Genomic DNA, 21,392 nt, shown 5'->3' with positions numbered 1-21,392 from the left:
AAAAAAAAAATAAAATTATACAGTAAACGTTAGTATAGTTTTACGCGGAGTTTATGCGAAATGCATATAAAACTTAAATAAAAACAATTCCATTAAAATTTGTAAGTTATTATTCGAATTAAAGTTAAAGTGAATTTTAAATAAATATAGGGGAATAAAATTTAAGTTTGAGAACCGAAAGTAATCAAAAATATTTTGATTTTTTAATTAAAAAAAAACGTCTTTTTCAATTTTTTCAGAAAGTTACCGAAAAAATTTAAACATATTTGCTAGTTTTTATAGCATTACCCTAGTAAGTTTCTCTTGTAATTCCCCTTTTAAGCGGGATACTACCCTTTACCACAGTTATTATTGTCATTGGATTTTCAAACATTTTGTATAAAATTGTTTTTGGAAAATTTTTTTAAACGGACGATATTTTGGACGTATTTATGTAATACTAGAATACCCTGGGTGCTTCGCTACCCTAACTTAAATTAAATACATTCAAAATTTTGTTTACTTTTATAGAAAATTAAAATTGATTAAACATTTTTTTAATGTTTCAGTTTTATACGTTCAATATCACGTGATTAAATTCGCATTCATTAAGAAGGTTGTATTTTTAGTTTCATTCATTTAGCTTCCACATTATAGAAAATTTTGAAAGTAATGTTTGAAAAAAAGTACCATAAAATACCTCTAATAGATCATCATTTAATAAAAAATTTTTTGTTTCTGTGTTCAATATTATATACAATTCAAAAAATATAATTTTAATGAATGAAAAAGTACCAAATGTCCCTTTCAGTAGATTCATTTTAAATTTTATTTTCAATATATAAGTTCAATATCGTAAAAATTTCAAAAGGTACCATCGGAAAAACGAAAAAGTACAAAAATCTCTCTCAATAAATTCTCATTTAATAAGGACCGTGTGTTCCGGTTAACCATTATAAAGAATCTAAAAGGTACCATTTGAAGAATAGAAAAGTACCAAATAGTTCCCACTTACAGAATATTATTCAGTCAAGACCATGTATGTTAAAATTAATGTTTCTAGGTTGAATATTTTAGAAAATTAAAAAAGTACAATTTATGAGATAAAAAGTACTAAAAAGTTGTCTCTTAAAGAATCTTATGCAATGAGGACCGTGTAGTTTAATAATCATGTGATTTGAGTTCATATTAAAGAACATACAAAGAGTATCATTTGAAGGAAGAAAAAGTACCAAAGTGGAATAAATTTTACCTAAGTGGAAAGTACTAATAAAAAGATTACAATGTTTCCCTTTTTCGCTTAGAAAATATACTTTTTCGAGAATTAAGTTTACAAAATGTTCCGTATTTAAATCTATATATCACAGATAAAACTCAAACGATTCAAATCTGCATTCATTTGTTCCAGAAAAATAGTGCTTTCAAAAAGTACCAAACAATTTATTCGAATTTGGTCCTATATAGGCCTTAGTACTCGAATTCCAAAATAATTTGAATAAAATTAAATTTCCCGTTTTTTCACTTTTTGGTACTTTTTTCCCCAGTGAAACAGCAAAAATTTTATTACAATAAATATTACAGAGTTAGTCCGTAATTTAATAGGAATAATTCAATAAACCGAAAAAGTTTTCTTAATGTTTTAAAAAAAAGTACCATAAATACAGTTTTCTCCCTTTTACACCCAAAAAGGACTGAATTTTAAAAAAGTACGAAACAGGTGTCTCATAACTTTGGGAGATGTATCTAAAATATTTATAAAAATTTCATTATGTTAATTATTTCAAAAGTTATAATGGACCAAAAAAGGTACCAAAATCACCTTTGTTACACATTTTTACCCCTTATAAGTACGAATTTCAAAAAAGTACCAGACACCCATCTGCTCATTTTAAGAGTAGATAAAGGTGTATTTAAAATTTTTCTTGTATCACTAATATTGTGTAAGATAATTAAGAAAACCTGTTTTACCCGTTTTTTCCCCTTTCTACCCGTACAAATGTACAAATTTCCAAAAATCCCTCCTTAGTGGATCTACATAACCGTAAGCACATCTACTGTCAAAATTTCATGATTCTAGGTTCAGCCGTTCGGGCTCTGCGATGATGAATCAGTCAGTCAGTAACGCTACTCTTTTATATTTATATAGATGAACTAAAAAAGGTAATTGACTGACCTTTTAATTCTGGAAATATTACAAATTTGTTATCGGTCCTATTATTCTCCTAAAAATTACATTTGATTAATTTAATTTTTGGTATAGTTGTGTTTATTGGGTAATTTTCTACAAATTAATTTTCAAATTTAAATTTTTACAACGATTAAAAATTTCATACAGACTTTTAAATATCTATAGCAATAACGCAATTCTTTAAATTATATCTTACAAATATCATAATGAGTGATGATGCTAAAGATATAAGCAATATTTTTAAAACCCATCAAATAATCCCCGATGTTATAGCAATACCACCAACAGAACTTTTAAAGGTAACTAATAATGGCGAATAACACAAGAAAAGTTCTATTTAAAAATGTCCATTTACTTTAAGGTAACTTATCCAAACGGTGTTATTGTCGATAAAGGCAATAAACTAACACCCACCCAAGTTAAAGAAACGCCCACTGTAGAATGGACCCACGAAAGTAATCAGTTTTATACACTAACATTTACTGATCCTGATGCGCCTAGTCGCAAAAATCCACAATTTCGTGAATATCAACATTGGATTGTTGTCAATATACCGGGTAATGATCTTAATAAAGGTGAAATTTTAACGGCATATGTTGGATCTGGACCTCCTCAAGGTACGGGTTTACATCGTTATGTATTTTTACTTTTTAAACAAACGGGAAAAATACAATTTAAAGAAAATCATATACCCAAGAATAGTGGTATAAATCGTGGAAAATTTTGTGTAATGAAATTTGCAAAAAAATATAAATTGGGTGAGCCGTTGGCAGGAAATTTCTATCAGGCTGAGTGGGATGATTATGTGCCAACAGTGCATCGTCAGTTGTCGGGAAAAAAGGGTTGAAGATATACATATGTATGTACCAAAATTTTTACATCGGAATTTGTTACCATCGGAACAGTTTGTGTAGAAGAGTTCTTGAGTCGGTGCTAGTTCTATGGAACTGTTTGGAACCAGTTCTTTCATCAAAAAATTCATTTTGAAAAAAATAGGGTAAAACAAGTTATAGTGCTATATTCGGCTGTGCCGAATCTTAAATACCCTCCACCAGCAAGCTATTTTTAATTAAACCCCATTTAACTATCTAATTTTTAGATAACTTGGCAAAATTGTTCTTTCCGTATTGATATGCATATGTCAATCTAATTTTAATTAAGTCCAGAAAAATTTATATTAATAGACCAGTTCGAAAACATTTTAATATATTGATTTATCTATACATAGAACATATTCATGTCGAATTTTATCCGGATATAATCATTTAATAACGAATTAAGTAGCATTAAGTGATTTTCAGAAGTAAACCTTATATGATAGCTAAGACAACTTATGGACCGATCCGGAAAAAAATTCCATAGAATGATTTGTATGCTCACAAAACATATTCAATTCGTACTTTATTATTCAAAGAAATATATGCGTTTAAGTGATTTTCGTAAGTGGACCTTATATGGGAGCCTATCCGGAAAAAATTCGTAGAGTGATTCATATAAAGACAAAACATATTTGTGCATTTAAGTGATTTTCGGAAATAAGCCTTATATGGGAACTATGACCAATAATTTACCGATCGGGGAAAAAAGTGGTAGATTGATTTATATGTACACAAAACATATTCAAGTTGAATTTTATCCTTATAGCTTTAGAATTTTATGAAATATATGCGTTTAAGTGATTTTCGGAAATGGACCTTATATGGGAGCTATGACCCATTATGGGTCTATCCGGAAAAAATTTCGTAGAGTGACAAAACATAATTGTGTAGAATTTTGCCTTTAAGTGATTTTCGGAAGTAGGTCTTATATGGGAGCTATAACCAATAATTGACCGATCCGTAAAAAATTTGATAGAATGATTTGTATGTATATAAAACATATTTGTGTTGAATTTTATCCCTACAGCTTTTGAATTCAATGAAATATATGCGTTTAAGTGATTTTCGGAAGTGGATCTTAATGGGATCTATGACCAATTATGGGCGTATCCGGAAAAAAATTTCATAGAGTGATTAATATTTAGACAAACCTTATTTGTGTCGAATTTTATCAAGATAACTTTATTTGACAATGATATATGTATGTGCTTTTAAAAAATCGGTAAAAAATTTTGTAGAATGATTTGTATGTACACAAAACATATTTAACTCGAATTTTATCACAATAGCTTTATTTATCAATGAAATATGTGCGTTTAGGCGATTTTCCGAAGTGGACCTTATATGGGAGCTATGACCAATTGTGGACCGACTGAGATCTACGTTGATATTATGATTTCTTTTCATATTATATTTGCATGTACACAATTTTGTGTTGATACCGATATATTTGAGGGAGTTATTAACGATAAACTAATATCCGGGAATATATACCTTTGTATGGGGGCTATGGGAAATATTGAATCGATTGTAAAGATTTTGAACATAATTAATCACTGCTTTAAAAAAATAATGTGTGACAAAATTCATCGAAATATCTTTGGCAGTTTCTGAGAAAACTTATTAAGAATTAGGAAAAAAACAAAATTTTTTTCAAGGTAGTCTGAAATTTTTACTCAGAACTTTTTACGTTGTGAACCGATTTTGCTGATTTTCAATACCAAACTGCTTAGGATAATAGTAAATATTTTGGGTGAATTTTGTTGATTTCCTTTGCTTAGCTTTAACGTGAGCGTGTTTTAGGCAGACGGACAGAAATGAATATTTCTTGTTGTTCCACATGGAACAAACTTATATATACCCTCTATCACCACTGATGTGTTAGAAATATACTTTATAAACAAAACACTTTTCATATTCAACATATATATTTTAGTTAACTTTGAAATAATTTTTATATTGTTTTCTGGGAACTTCAAAAATTTTCTTCACACAACTTTTAGAACTTGTTCAATATAGTTTATTGTTAAATAAAATATTATTATTTTATATAAAAAGAAAATCTGTCTTAAATTTATTAAGAGGATTTCCATCAGGTTATGGGCCCAGACAGAACGTTTGGGAAAAACTACTATTGAAATATTATAATAAAACAAAATTTTGTGCAAGAATCTCAAGATGGCATCGTCGTCTCTGTATCAGATAGAAAAGCTCGACGAGAAGAATTATGAGGCGTGGAAAATTCACATGAGAAGTATCCTGATTCATGCTGGAACATGGAAATATGTAAATGGTGATGAACAAATTGATACAAAATGGGGTCCAGATAAAATACTGGAATGGGGAACCAATGATGAAAAGGCATTGGCAACCATCATGTTAAGTGTGAAGTCTTCGCAACTTAATTATATTAAAAATATAACAAAATCTAAAGATGCTTGGGATAAACTTAAAGAAGTTTATGAACCTAGTGGCCCAATGCAGAAAGTTTCCTTATACAAAAAGCTGCTAAATGTAAACATGAAGGACAGTAAAGATATGGCCGAATACTTAAATAATTTTTGCGATATTACGGAAAAATTAGCTGATGTTGGAATCCGTATACAAGATGAATTACTTGTCATCATTCTACTATCAAGTCTACCCAAAGAATACGAAAATTTTGTTGTAGCAATGGAAACGAGAGATTCTCTACCAGCATTAGGCACACTAAAACTCAAACTATTGGAAGAACATGAACGCCGAAATCAACAAAATGGTCAATCAACAGTACAGCAAGCTTTCAGTGCAACTAAAAGCGAAGGTGGAAACAAGAATTGGAAAAACAAAGAAGCTGCAAAGGTAACAAAAGGAAATTGTTTTATATGTGGTAAAAAGGGTCACTACGCAAACAAATGTAAAACAAAACGTGATCAACAAAAGTCTTACAGCCTTATTGCAATGGCGAAATCTGAACAAGTAAGTAGTCCAAAGTCCTGGTACATTGATAGTGGAGCTACAAGTCACATGTGTGCAAATCGAAACTTATTTACAAAATTAGATGAATGTAATGACAACATTATGTTAGCAAATAATAAATCAGTTGTTGCCAAAGGAATTGGAACTGTCAATATTTTTGTTAATAATAGTATAATTGAACTAAAAGATGTTTTGTATTCTCCAGATTTGAATGGTAATTTTTTATCTGTCAGCAAAGTGGTTAAGTATGGTGGTAAAATCAAGTTTAATCAACATGGTGCAGTTTTTACTGATGAAAACAATGATTATATTTTGAAAGCCAGAATAGAAGACAACCTATTTGTATTTAATGTTGAAAAACCTGAGGAGAAAGCATGTGCATTAAATTCAAGCAATGAAGTTTGGCATCGAAGGTATGGACATCTTAACTATCAAAGTCTCTATGATTTATCCAAGAAAAATATGATAAATGGTATGGATATAAATAAAGAATCGGGTGAACCATGTAAAACCTGTATGGTAAGCAAAATTCATGCAGCTAAATTTCCAAAACACTCGGAGAGTAAATCTGGTGAGTTATTAGAGTTGATACACTCGGACGTTTGTGGTCCTATGAATATAGATTCAATTGGGGGATCAAAATATTTCCTGACATTCATAGATGACAAATCCAGGAAAATTTTTGTATATTTTCTCAAATACAAAAGCGAAGTTTTTGAAAAATTTAAATTATTTAAAGAAATGGCAGAGCGACAAACTAATCGTAAAATAAAATTCCTCCGCAGTGACAATGGTGGAGAATACCTTAGCAAAGAATTTAGCCAGTATTTAGAACAATGTGGAATACAACGACAGCTCACTGTACCCTATACGCCGCAGCAAAATGGTGTGGCTGAAAGAGCTAATCGAACTATAGTAGAAATGGCTCGATGTATGTTAGTTGAGTCGGGACTTAGTCAAAATCTTTGGGCTGAAGCAGTAGCAACAGCAGTATATTTACGTAACAGATCTCCCTCAAAAAGTCTAAATGACAAAACTCCATATGAAATTTGGAGCGGTCGTAAACCAAACGTCAAACATTTAAAAGTTTTTGGTTCTAATGTGGTTGTTTTAAATAAAAAGAAGGGTAAATTTGATCCCAAAGGTTCACATATGGTGATGGTTGGATATTCTCGTGTATCTAAAGCATACCGATTATATGATATGGAAAATCGTGAAGTTATTGAACGTCGCAACATTTTGTTTGATGAGCAAAATCTATCTGGTGAAATAATCAATAACAACAATGAAAGTTTTATGAATTTTGAAGAAATTTTAAATAGTAAAAATAATGATACTAATAAAGAAGTGCGACAAACGAATAATGAAGAAATGCAACAAACGCAGAATATAGAAGAGCCAGAAATTAATGTCAGTTCTGATGAAGAAGACTTGTTATATTTTGAAGCGGAAAATAGCGACAGTTCTTCTATTGAAGAAGTTATAACAACAAACGATTCACTTAAACGTGGCCCTGGTAGACCAAAAATTTCTCGAAATGGTAAACCAGGAAGGCCAAGGAAGATTCCTCAAGTACTGAATAATGTGGTGGAGGATGTAGTTCCAAGTACATACCAAGATGCATTATCCAGTCCAAATAATAAAAAATGGATAGAAGCTATGGAAAAGGAAATTCATTCATTACAACAAAAGGGAACTTGGTCGTTAGAAGATTTGCCAAAAGGTCAAAAAGCAATTAAGAACAAATGGGTATATACGTTGAAGAAAAATAGTGAAGGTAAAATCGAACGATATAAAGCAAGATTAGTGGCTAAAGGATGTAGCCAAAAGTATGGATTAAACTACAAAGAAACGTTTTCCCCTGTTATAAGACATGAAACAATAAGAATGGTTTTGGCATTAGCAGTTGAACACAATATGCACCTACACCAATTAGATGTTGTTACAGCATACTTAAATGGAGACTTACACGATGTTATTTACATGCAACAACCAGAGGGTTTTGAAGATAAGAATTCACCGAATAAAGTTTTACATTTGCATAAGTCTTTATACGGCTTAAAGCAAGCTGGTAGAGAATGGAACTTTAAATTAAATGATGTTTTATGCAAAATCGGATTTAATAGTTGCAAAAACGAGCCCTGTTTATATAAAAAGATAACTAATAATAATCTAATTATTGTTGCAGTTTATGTGGACGATATTATTGTTGGATGTACGGATCAAAATGAAATCTTAACTTTTAAATCAGAAATAGCCAAAGAATTTGATGTCACCGATAAAGGATTATTGGAACATTTTTTGGGCATCAAGTTCAAACGAGATGGTGAAACCGGAAATATTGAGATCAGCCAAGAAATATATATTAAAGATTTGCTGAAGGAGTACAATATGGAAAACTGTAAGCCATCATCAGTACCATTAGATCCCAATTATCAAATTAAATGTGATGAAAATACTGAAAAAGTTGATAGTACTTTATACCAATCACTTATTGGAGCTTTATTATATCTAGGACTAACTACAAGGCCAGATATATTACATTCCGTATCAAAGTTAGCTCAAAGAAACGCAAATCCACATGTAGAACATTTTAAAGCGGCGAAAAATATACTACGTTATTTGAAAGGTACGCAAAGTCTAAAATTGAAATTTTGTAAAAGTGGCAGCAAATTGGTTGGATATGCAGATGCGGATTGGGGTGGATGCACCACTGATAGAAAATCATATTCGGGATACATATTCTACTTAGGAAATTGTCCAATATCCTGGGAATCTAAAAAGCAATCAACAACAGCCTTAAGCAGCACTGAAGCTGAATACATGTCAGTATCAAATGCGTCGAAAGAAGCAGTATACTTGAGAAGGTTGCTACAAGAACTTGGTTTTTCAAATGAAGAAAGTGTCGAATTAAACGTCGATAATCAAGGGGCCTTAAAATTAGCAACAAATCCAGTATTTCATAATCGTAGCAAGCATATAGATATCAAACATCATCACATTAGAGAAGTTGTCAATAATAATGAAGTTAGTTTGAAATATTGTCCAACAGAAGATATGGTTGCAGATATTTTTACGAAAAATTTGGTCAAAGCAAAACATAATAAATTTGTTGAATTGTTAAATTTGAAATATTAATTTTAATTTGTAAAAATATACATGTTGAGGAGGAGTGTTAGAAATATACTTTATAAACAAAACACTTTTCATATTCAACATATATATTTTAGTTAACTTTGAAATAATTTTTATATTGTTTTCTGGGAACTTCAAAAATTTTCTTCACACAACTTTTAGAACTTGTTCAATATAGTTTATTGTTAAATAAAATATTATTATTTTATATAAAAAGAAAATCTGTCTTAAATTTATTAAGAGGATTTCCATCATGATGCTCCACCACCATATAAAAATTGGAAAGATTGGAGGTCTTAGTTCTTTTCTTGGCGATATTTGTTTAAAGTTGTAAATATTGTGGACAATTTTGAGATAGAATTGATGAATTATAATTGCCTAAATTATATATAGAAATGTTACCATTCAATATTTTGAATCTCTCTCGATATTAAATATTTTTCAACTAAGATTTTCTGTTATAAGATTTTTCACAAACGATATATATAAATTATTAATCTTTTAATTTTACATTGTAACACATCAAACACTTAGTAAATACGGAATATATAGTTTGTATTCTTAGAAATTTTAATTATTAGTAATTTATTTTAAATTTAACATTCTGGTTTTAGTATAAGGCATATATTATTTAAATAAATCGTTTTAATTCTTAATTTAAACCCAATCTAGCCAATAGTACATCTGAGAAAGCGTCATATTGTGCCAAATAAAAATTACCAGCCACAGGCGCACCTAAGCCATATTTTGTGGAAAAAATTTTAGTAGAAAAATTAGGCCTACCCTCAAGACTGTTGGCGTCGACATATTTTTCATCAAATTTCAAACTTCTCGGCTGTTTAAATAATAAATAAACATAACGATGAAAACCTGAACCTTTACTTGGCCCAGAACCTTGATAGCCATATAGTAAATCTCCTTCGCCAACATTATTCTCTGGTATATTAACAATTAACCAATGACGCCATTCCTTTAAAGAAGTATCCTCACGTGATGGTGCGTCCACTTCGGTAAATAGTAGTGTGTAAAAAGAACCCTTTTCAGCAGACCATTCTACCAGGGGTGGATTTTGTACTTGTGTGGGTGTTAACTCTTCACCCATATTTGCCATAACACCACAGTCAAAGGAGACCTAATGAATTTTAATTAAAAATTTATTGATTGTATATTTTTTAAGTTTAAAATTTGTACCTTTAATAATTCTTGGGGTCCTTCATCTAAAAGATCTGGTATGACTTCATGCCTTTTCATTGCCTTTATTATTTCGGAATCCTCTGCTAATACTAATTTTAGAATGTAAAATAATTTTAGTAAGATAACAGATTTCATGGTTTTAATGTTGTTGTTGCTAATATTTTCAAACTTGAAATGATTAATAACGTTTCATATTCTTGATTTAAATATATTTTGAGCAAGCTTTTTAAAACTTAAGTTAGCTAAAGCTTATTGGTTTCATAGGCAGAATTTTGAAAGTTTTATAATTGATAAGATAAATTAATATTAATTTGTCTAAGGTATGTAGATGACCGTTAACATTTTGAAATCTTAATAGATAAAAATGTTTACAATCTTTGAACAGTCTTAGTTAGTTAGTTAGTTAGTTAGTTAGTTAGTAGTTAGTTAGTTAGTTAGTTAGTTAGTAGTTAGTTAGTTAGTTAGTTAGTTAGTTAGTTAGTTAGTTAGTTAGTTAGTTAGTTAGGTAGTTAGTTAGTAGTTTTAGTTAGTTAGTTAGTTAGTTAGTTAGTTAGTTAGTTAGTTAGTTAGTTAGTTAGTTAGTTAGTTAGTTAGTTAGTTAGTAGTTAGTTAGTTAGTTAGTTAGTAGTAGTTAGTTAGTTAGTTAGTTAGTTAGTTAGTTAGTTAGTTAGTTAGTTAGTTAGTTAGTTAGTTAGTTAGTTAGTTAGTTAGTTAGTTAGTAGTTAGTTAGTTAGTTAGTTAGTTAGTTAGTTAGTTAGTTAGTTAGTTAGTTAGTTAGTTAGTTAGTTAGTTAGTTAGTTAGTTAGTTAGTTAGTTAGTTAGTTAGTTAGTTAGTTAGTTAGTTAGTTAGTTAGTTAGTTAGTTAGTAGTTAGTTAGTTAGTTAGTTAGTTAGTTAGTTAGTTAGTTAGTTAGTTAGTTAGTTAGTTAGTTAGTTAGTTAGTTAGTTAGTTAGTTAGTTAGTTAGTTAGTTAGTTAGTTAGTTAGTTAGTTAGTTAGTTAGTTAGTTAGTTAGTTAGTTAGTTAGTTAGTTAGTTAGTTAGTTAGTTAGTTAGTTAGTTAGTTAGTAGTTAGTTAGTTAGTAGTTAGTTAGTTAGTTAGTTAGTTAGTTAGTTAGTTAGTTAGTTAGTTAGTTAGTTAGTTAGTTAGTAGTTAGTTAGTTAGTTAGTTAGTTAGTTAGTTAGTTAGTTAGTTAGTTAGTTAGTTAGTAGTTAGTTAGTTAGTTAGTTAGTTAGTTAGTTAGTTAGTTAGTTAGTTAGTTAGTTAGTTAGTTAGTTAGTTAGTTAGTTAGTTAGTTAGTTAGTTAGTTAGTTAGTTAGTTAGTTAGTTAGTTAGTTAGTTAGTTAGTTAGTTAGTTAGTTAGTTAGTAGTTAGTTAGTTAGTTAGTTAGTTAGTTAGTTAGTTAGTTAGTTAGTTAGTTAGTTAGTTAGTTAGTTAGTTAGTTAGTTAGTTAGTTAGTTAGTTAGTTAGTTAGTTAGTTAGTTAGTTAGTTAGTTAGTTAGTTAGTTAGTTAGTTAGTTAGTTAGTTAGTTAGTTAGTTAGTTAGTTAGTTAGTTAGTTAGTTAGTTAGTTAGTTAGTTAGTTAGTTAGTTAGTTAGTTAGTTAGTTAGTTAGTTAGTTAGTTAGTAGTTAGTTAGTTAGTTAGTTAGTTAGTTAGTTAGTTAGTTAGTTAGTTAGTTAGTTAGTTAGTTAGTAGTTAGTTAGTTAGTTAGTTAGTTAGTTAGTTAGTTAGTTAGTTAGTTAGTTAGTTAGTTAGTTAGTTAGTTAGTTAGTTAGTTAGTTAGTTAGTTAGTTAGTTAGTTAGTTAGTTAGTTAGTTAGTTAGTTAGTTAGTTAGTTAGTTAGTTAGTAGTTAGTTAGTTAGTTAGTTAGTTAGTTAGTTAGTTAGTTAGTTAGTTAGTTAGTTAGTAGTTAGTTAGTTAGTTAGTTAGTTAGTTAGTTAGTTAGTTAGTTAGTTAGTTAGTTAGTTAGTTAGTTAGTTAGTTAGTTAGTTAGTTAGTAGTTAGTTAGTTAGTTAGTTAGTTAGTTAGTTAGTTAGTTAGTTAGTTAGTAGTTAGTTAGTTAGTTAGTTAGTTAGTTAGTTAGTTAGTTAGTTAGTTAGTTAGTTAGTTAGTTAGTTAGTTAGTTAGTTAGTTAGTTAGTTAGTTAGTAGTTAGTTAGTTAGTTAGTAGTTAGTAGTTAGTTAGTTAGTTAGTTAGTTAGTTAGTTAGTTAGTAGTTAGTTAGTTAGTTAGTAGTTAGTTAGTTAGTTAGTTAGTTAGTTAGTTAGTTAGTTAGTAGTAGTTAGTTAGTTAGTTAGTTAGTTAGTAGTTAGTTAGTTAGTTAGAAATACGCATAGGCCTATATCGTTGCTGTTGTGCGCTCCTTAACCAGTGCGTCATGTGGGAATCCAACCCACCACCTTTGGTCTACCAGACTAGAACAGTAACAACTAAACTACCGGAGGCCACTTGTGAATAAAAACGTTTGGAAATTAAAATTAAAAATTTGGACAAACAAAATTACATTCTTTGGTTTAATGTCTTCCTATAAAGGCCAATTTCCAAAAAAATCCTCCCTCCATAAAAGAAAAATTCCTAGCATACACGATAAGAGTAAGATTTTTTGATTTCTTATTATTTGATATATTGTCAACCGCAAAAATTCCACTCCCATTTTAAAATTTAATCAATTTAAAAACGAAATTATATGTGCCCAATACAATTTTAAATAGTAACTCTTCAAAGCATTCAAGTAGAAAGAAAATGTCTATAATTGAAAAGAGTTCTATGATGTGTGCATTAAAAAATTGCATTTATCGTCTTGTTGAGTGTTATTTGGGCAAAACTGAATGTTTAATCACTATTATCAAGCAAATTTACAACGATAATGAAGTCATTTTCTCAAATAAGTTTAACCACTAGCACGAACATGAGCGGCCAGAGGTGGGCAAGTCAAAAATGACCATACGCATATATTATAAAAATGAAAATATATGTTTTGTATCAAATAATCTTATAAGTACTAGATAGACTCATTATCAGTAAAGTTTATTTTATTTTCTTTTAATTTATAAAATTAAATTTGAACAATTTTATTTATACACCAGAAAAATTAGGCAAAAAAAAAAAAATGAGCAATCTGGGGAATTTCAGATAGCTAAATAAAAATTGGCACATAGCTTCTCCTTAGCATAATTAGTAAGCGATTAAAAGACACCGAAAATAACTTGTGCGCTAAGCGATATATTGGAGGTCAAAGGTTACAAAAATCACTATTTGGCTTGCTTAACTCTTTCACGTATACGGGACACCGGTGTCCCAAGATATTTCTTTTTTCTATTTTTCTCGATTTAGAGTGTAATTTTGAGTTCACACTTATAGTGAATGGTTATTTCCAAAGAAAAATAAGTTATTTTTTAGAATTTTATGTTGCTACATGCTAAAATGGATAATATCCTGCGATATCCTTCGAAAACACTTTTCCCATTTTTCATCAAAAATTATCAATACACGTCAAAATAAAGCGTGTGTTGAAGTCATATCCGTAAAAAGTCGGTTTAGTTTTGTGCGTGAAAGGGTTAATATGCGTCGTACGCATTATAATGTTATTATAATTTCTATAGAGAATATAATTTTCTACATTTAGGTTGAAGAATACCTTTGCGTATTATTAGTCGTTTTTGAGCTATAGTGCATTCCATTGCACTAATATTTTTTAATCTTAATATAGATTGTACTAATAACAAATTTGTCATAATTTTTACGCTATTCATAACCAGTTAATATATGCTTATACGCTGTTACACGTTTTATCTCAAACTCGCACTCTGACCCATAGTGCAATTTCCGCCTGTGGTAAGGGATGTAACAGAAATGTATATTTTACTAATACTAGAAAAAAATATACTTAATAACTATTCTAAGGAGAAGCTATGTACCAATTTTCATTTAGCTATCTAAAATTCCGCGGCAAAACCATTATTTTCCTGGGGTATTAGTACATTGCCGAAAGTCTTCGTGGTCCCCAATTTTAATTGAGTTGTGTAGTAAGTACCTTATTTTAAATAATTAATACCGTTGATATTTTATTTACATGGTTTTTGTTCTGAAAAACGTATTGTATTTCTTAACAATGTAAATCATTTTGCACTTAAACATGCAATATTTGCTGCATATATCGCTCATTTACTACAAGATTGGCCTAACTCTGTTTTTTTTTAACTAAATACTAAAAAATATGAGCCTTTCTAAAGTATTTCATATGCATATGTATGTAGTTTTATTTATATATCCACTATTTCTCCCAGCACCCATATAACCGGACACTTTGAATGGTGAATTGGTACTAAATAAACTACTATATTTACAAAAAAAACCCTATGTGGTTTTCAAAACGATCGTTTCCAATACAAAATGACTTAAACCTACATAATTGACTTACAAACAATAATATCACGATTACATTCTGCATAAACAACCGTTAAATAAATATAAACAGCACCATTATAAATTGGCCTATATTTGAACTAAAACTAAATCCCACAATTTTTCAAATCTCATGATTTGTTTAAAAGTTTTTTTTTTTTTAATAAATACTATAACGTACCCTGAGCGCTTCTCAATATTTAGATTACAAATATATAAAAGACTAGCTATACCCAGTGTAATTCGCTACCCTCATCGTAATGGAATAAAATAAATATTATTATTGTAAATGTATATACATATACAAATCTGCAATATCAAAAAGTCTCCTTTTATATAAGTTTGATTTAATGATTCTAGTCTCAATATTACAGACAATTTAAAAAAAAAACAGCTGAAGAACGAAAAAGTACCAGGCAGTGCCTTTTTATAGATTTTAATTAAATCAGGATGATGCATTTTTGATTTTCAACCAGAAATTCCTCTCAATCAGGAAGCATGTCCAACTTTATGCTTTTAGGTTCAATATTATAGAAAATTCGAAAAGTATTAGTAAAAGAAAAAAGTACTAGAAAGTAACCTTTTTAAATTTTCGTTCAATCAGGATACTGCGTGTTTAATTTTATGTTTATATATTCAATATTTTAGAAAACTCAAAAAATTCCAGATGAAGTACCAAAAGACCTCTATTATTTAATTTCATGTTTCTAAGTTCAATATTATAGAAAATTCAGTCCCTGATTGTTTAGTTTTATGTTTTTAGGTTCATTATAATAGAAAATTCAAATAGTACCAGTTGAAGAACGAAAAAGCACCAAAAATACCGTTTTATATGTTCTCACTTACTCCGGGCCCTACATGTTTAATTTCATGTCTATAGGTTCAATATTATAGAATATTCAAAAAGTACCTTTTAAAGAACGAAAAATTCTCGTTTTATATTTTATCACTTACTCAGGGCCCTACATGCTTAATTTTCTGTTTCTAGGTTCAATAAAGTCCCCTTTTATAGGTTATCACTTAATCCAGGCTGTACATGCTTAATTTAATGTTTCTAGGTTCAATATTATAAAAATTCAAAAAATACCAGTCGAAGAACGAAAAAGTACTAAAAAGTCCCCTTTTATAGATTATAATTTACTCCGGGCTCTACATGTTTATTTTAATATTTTTAGGTTTAATTTTATAGAAAATTCAAAAAGTACCAGTCGAATTACTATAAAGTTTCAAAAAGTCCCCTTTTATAGATTCTCATTTTCTCCAGGCTCTAAGTGCTTAATTGCATGTTTCTAGGTTCAAATTTTGTAGAAAACTCAAAAAGTAGCAGTCAAAGAACGAAAAAGTCCAAAAAGTGTCCTTTTATAGATTCTTATTTACTCCAGGCTCTACGTGCATAATTTCTTGTTTCTAGGTTCAATTTAATAGAAAACTCAAAAAGTACCTCTTGAAGATCGAAAAAATACCAAAAAGTCTCCTTTTACAGTTCCTCACTTAATCCGGGCTCTACATGCTTAATTTCACGTTTCTAGGTTCAATAATATTCAAAAACTTAAAATGTACCTTTTGAAGAACCAAAAAGTACCAAAAAGTCACCTTTTATAGGTTCTCACTTAATCCGGGCTCTACATGCTTAATTTCATATTTCTACGTTAAATTTTATAGAAAACTCAAAAAGTACCAGTCGAAGGACGAAAAAGTACCAAAAAGTGTCCTTTTATAGATTCTTATTTACTCCGGGCTTTACATGCTTAATTTCATGTTTCTAGGTTTAATTTTAAAGAAAACTCAAAAAAGTACCTTTGTAGAATGAAAAAGTACCAAAAAGTCCCTTTATTATTAATTTCATGTTTCGATTTTAATATCATAGAAAACTCAAAAAGTACCAGTTGGAGAATGAAAAAGTACCAAAAAATATCACTTGGTACCGGTGTTCCAAATAACACCCCATTAGCATATTTAATGTTTATAGATCTAAAAATGTTATATATAAATTGGATCGTTGTGTTTGAATAAAATCAAATTTCCCGTTTATAACCCACTTGGTACTTTTTCCTCCCAATTAACGAAATAAAAATTCTGTTCCATAAAGTTGCAACATCGTATTAGGAGCCCGTTATTATGTATTCATATGTATAAGTTAATAAACCAAAAACAATGTTTTATGAAAAAAGTACCAAAAATAGGTACAATTTTCACCCAGTAACGTTAGAATTTTATATATATAGATAAAAATATGTAAATACTTTATAGAAAATTTAAATTTATTACATATTTGTGTTTTGTGTGGCTTTTAAAGAAAAATTAATGAAGTATTACTTGTGGAATAGAAAAAGTACTAAATATCTCTTTTTATAGATTCCTATTAACCAAGGCCATGTATGCTAAATTTTAAATTTCTTGGTTCAATATTATAGAAATTTAAAAAAGTATCATTTATAGAACCAATAAGTTGCTTCTTAGATATTTTAATTCACACAATACCTTACATGCTAAATTATATGTTTCAAGGTTCAAAATTACAGAAAATACAAATGAGAGGAAAAAAAGTAGGCTCTTATAGATTCAAATTCAATTGCTACATTTTGTTACACATTTTCAGAACTTATGAAAACCGGTTTTTTACCGTTTTTTCCTTTATACACCAAAATATTCGATATTCTAAAAATCTCTCCTTAGTGGACCTGTAATTCTAGGTTATGCGATAATGATGAATCAGTCAATAACGCATTTCTTTTAAACATACATCTGTTTAATACGAATATGTAGGTAGATTAAAATCGTCGTAAAATATTCTTTGTCGTTTTTCTTAAAACGATCTGCTTTAAGTTGTGACAGTCTTGTAGTAAATGAGCGAAATGTATTTCGTTCTTTTAAAATATTTAAAAATGTGTTTTTTCTATTAATTAATGTAATTAACATCAAATCTATTTCTACTCTTTTTCAATTAATTAATGAACTGCTAAATTTGTTTGACAAAAAGTTGCCGCATTTCCAATTATAAACTAATTTGTGAAAAAAACAAATAAATGGAATGAAATTTTTTGACCAAAATCGTAACAAATTCGTTCGAAATCAAATCTATCGAAATTGTTATATTTTTATCATTCTTTTAGATATCTTAACCTAAAGCGGAAACAACCATTAATTTAGAAAAACTAATTTTTTAAATACACACATTTCGAATTTATTTTACGACTAAATATTGTCCTTCGAAGTTTTTGCCGTAAAATAATGGCGACATCGCTCTTTTTATTTATTAGTATTTTCAAGATTTAGACTAAGATATCTTGAAGAAGTAAGCAGATAAGTACTTATGAGGAATTTCATGTCAAGTGACCCAACTTTTAAAACCGATGTCTTTCGATCGGTAAGAAATTTTCAGCAATGTTAGTCCTTTTAGACAGTAGTTTAGACACAAGATGGGTCGAGAACTCTCTAAGTTAAAAATTTAAAATCAAAGTTTTAAATTTTTGCAAAACATGTGTTTCTTCTCTATTATGTAACTTATTGCCTATTGTTCATAGCAAAATTTGTTCCAAATACTTTAGATAGCTATTTCTTAAATCTTAAGGAAAAAATATTTAAAAACATTTTTTTTTAAATTAAAATTAGTTTTGAATTTTATTCCCTTTTTTATTTTTGGCTCAAAAGATAGCATAGATCATTTCCTTTAAGATATGTACCAAATTTAAAGTTTTGCAAATCGAAAGATACGAGAAAAATATATATATTTTTTTTGAAAAACGGCCTCAGTTCCCTACCATCTAGTGAAAATCTTTTGAGCTTATCACTCGAAAAACAATTAAAATTAAATTTTTATTAGATTATTTCTGGTCCGCAAAACGACATTTAGTGCATATAAATTCCAAAATAATCTAGAAAATTCGAAAATGGACCAAACCAAATGCCAAAAAATTGGCAAATTGTAAACTAATGCAAATTTGTTCCAAATATGTTTTGGAATTAGTATGAAGCATTGAAGCAGTGCCAAAGATCTAGTTTCTTGAATAATCCTAAAGAAGTACTTCGGAATCACAATACTATATCACAGAATGGGTTTTAGAATTTGGTTGCCATTTTAAGAACCTCAAGTGGTTCTGTTTAGGCCTGTTCCAGTGTTAATTTTCTAATCTTAATAATCTAAGATTTATGACAGGGTTGTTTCAAATCAGGCATGGGGGGTAATGACTACGTAAAGGAATTCATTATATAGTCAATTACAATTACTTGTTATGTGTAATTGACCAAATAGCCAATAACAATTACTTGTAATTGTAATTGAAGTTTTGCCCATTACAAATAGCCAATAACAATTACTTGTAATTGTAATTAGAGTTTTGCCAATTACAATTACTTGTAAATATAATTGAAGTTTCCAATTAAAATTACTTGTAATTGTAATTTAGGTATTACTAATTACAAATTACATGTAATTATAAAGAACAAAATTCACAATTACAAGTAATTGTAATTGGAAATACTTCAATTACAATTGCAAGTAACTGTAATTGGCAAAACTTCAATTACAAGTTGTAATTGGCAAAACATAAATTACAATTACAAGTAACTGCAATTGGTAAAGCTTCAATTACAATTACTACTTAATTGTAATTAAAAATGTAGTCATTACCCCCAAAGCCTGTTTCAAATACATTTCCATACTACAGTTTTCAAAACATATTGGTGTAGCGGATTGTATAGCCGGGCTCAACGAATTATACTTTCTTAACTGTTTTAATTCTATATTCTTACTGATATAAACCAGACTGCAAATAACTGTTATTTATATGAATAAACGTTATAGTTTCCTATTTAACGTATGCTAATTATAATAACAATGTTTATGATATAATAAAAATAATATATTCGCATTAATAAAGTTATATTTTGTTTATAACAATTATTTATGTCCAACTAGTGTATTTTTGCATAGCCAATATCAGCATGTTCATAAATTAATTGTAATATTGAAAAATATCTTTAATTTCTAGCCACTTTAATAGCAACTTTATGTGAACTTGCTTCTCTGGTTTTAAGAACTAGTAAGGAATAGTATGGATATTTAGTATTTAAACGTGTATGTATGCAAATAAATGTTTGTCATATTAAAAATAACCTTGATTATAAAAATCATAAAAAAACAAGCAAATGTCGACCCATTTTTACTTTCATCTTTTACTCGACTCATTAAAAAATCATTAAGACATATATCCAAGTCTACACAAATAATAGATCTACTCTGTATACAAGATAAATTGTTTAAATTTAAATATATTTATTTATTTAATAAAATTTGTTTCTTTCGGGTTTGGTTTTATGCACAACTTAAAGTTGTTGGTATTTATTTTTTTGTTTATTGATTTGTTTTTTTTTTCTGTTAATCATAAGATTTATTAACATTACAATAAATTTTAATCTACCGGTTGTTTGTTGGTGCAAAGATGGTGTCAACTATTAAAAAAAACAAAAAAACTAGTTTAATTTGTGAAGACTTATAATAAATACATGGGATTACGAAAACGAATTTTCACAAAACAAGTCATTTAAAGACCCAATTGTTTGTACAATTCCAAAACGTAGTCATCATATTGGGCCTGATAGAAATTGCCCGCGATCGGTGCTCCCAAATTATATTTCTTAATAAAATTCTTAGTAGAGAATTTCTCTCGTCCAGCTGCTTGGGTTTTTGTTAAATGTTTCTCATCAAATTCCAATTTTTTGGGTTGTTTGAACAACAAAAATGTATAACGGTGCAAACCAGAATCTTTTGGTGGTCCCGAGCCCACATATTCGGATAAAACCTCACCTTTACTCAAATTATCACCGGGTATATTGCCCACTAACCAGTGATGCCATTCACGAATAGTGGGTTCTTTACGTGAAGGAGCATCAGGATCGGTCATAATTAATGTGTAATAGGTGCCTGCCTCTGCTTGCCATTCAATTTTTGGTTGATTTTTCACTTGGGTGGGTGTTAACTCAACACCCTTATCGGCCTGTATGCCATTATCATAAGTAATCTGCAAGTAATATTTCTATTAGTTTCAAACAACTTTCAAACTTTGTATAAACTCATACCTTAAGAAAATCTTTTGGTCCTTCCTCAATAACATCAGGTATAACTTCTAAATGTTTCATGAATTTGGTAATTTCCGAATCTTTTGCCTTAACGGCGACCAAGCCAAGTAGGCATAATACTAATACCACTTTAAAGGTCATGTTTTATTACAGTTTCTTGTTTTTTATGCAATAGCTGTTTTATTATTGTTTATATTAATTTGTATGAGATCTTTATTGTTTAAATGTTAAATATTGACTGAAATCTTAATTGATTAAAATCTCAGTTTTAATATATAAATGACAACTATAAAGGTATTTATCTGCATAATTATCTCAATTTTAGTTTAAGCTTATAATAAAGCTTTGAATTTTGTATTATAGCAACTTGATATTAAGTTGGACTTTATAAATAATATTTTTACCAATAGCTTTTTGATTTGAGCTATATCCGGTTTAAAGTAAAGTTTTTGATTTTGGATAGGAGCTTTTAAATAAAACTTTATTTTTTTGTTTTAAAATAAATTGAATAAAAAGACAAAGATATTTTTTTAAATATTTCGTATTTATTATTTGTTTTTTTTTTTATTATTTTTTAATT

At 28.8% G+C, this 21,392-nt stretch overlaps 3 protein-coding genes across 3 annotated transcripts in view; 1 reads left to right on the top strand and 2 right to left on the bottom strand.

Moving 5' to 3' along the window:
- Nucleotides 1-2,373: 2,373 nt before the first annotated feature.
- Nucleotides 2,374-21,392, top strand: part of LOC119605837 (phosphatidylethanolamine-binding protein homolog F40A3.3-like) — a 37,309-nt gene continuing 18,290 nt past the window's right edge. The window contains exons 1-2 of the mRNA XM_037959163.1: nucleotides 2,374-2,466; nucleotides 2,529-2,784. Coding sequence (XP_037815091.1) covers nucleotides 2,374-2,466; nucleotides 2,529-2,784 — 349 coding nt within the window. The remainder of the gene's footprint in view (nucleotides 2,467-2,528; nucleotides 2,785-21,392) is intronic.
- Nucleotides 9,684-10,490, bottom strand: LOC119605633 (protein D3-like). The gene is made up of 2 exons (XM_037958857.1): nucleotides 10,330-10,490; nucleotides 9,684-10,270 (listed from the first exon to the last, which is right to left on the bottom strand). The coding sequence occupies exons 1-2, from the start codon at nucleotides 10,465-10,467 to the stop codon at nucleotides 9,791-9,793; spliced, it is 618 nt and encodes a 205-aa protein (XP_037814785.1). The 5' UTR covers nucleotides 10,468-10,490; the 3' UTR covers nucleotides 9,684-9,790.
- LOC119605626 (protein D2-like) lies at nucleotides 19,990-21,082 on the bottom strand. The gene is made up of 2 exons (XM_037958845.1): nucleotides 20,813-21,082; nucleotides 19,990-20,754 (listed from the first exon to the last, which is right to left on the bottom strand). Exons 1-2 carry the CDS (start codon nucleotides 20,951-20,953, stop codon nucleotides 20,278-20,280), a joined length of 618 nt encoding a protein of 205 aa, XP_037814773.1. The 5' UTR covers nucleotides 20,954-21,082; the 3' UTR covers nucleotides 19,990-20,277.

The sequence above is a fragment of the Lucilia sericata genome, unplaced genomic scaffold (genome assembly GCF_015586225.1).
Source record: "Lucilia sericata isolate MDLA Ls3-8-SP2 unplaced genomic scaffold, ASM1558622v1 Contig000015F_arrow, whole genome shotgun sequence".
Classification (NCBI taxonomy): domain Eukaryota; kingdom Metazoa; phylum Arthropoda; class Insecta; order Diptera; family Calliphoridae; genus Lucilia; species Lucilia sericata.
Note: the sequence above shows the minus strand (reverse complement) of the source record. Positions and strands in the feature narration are given on the sequence as shown.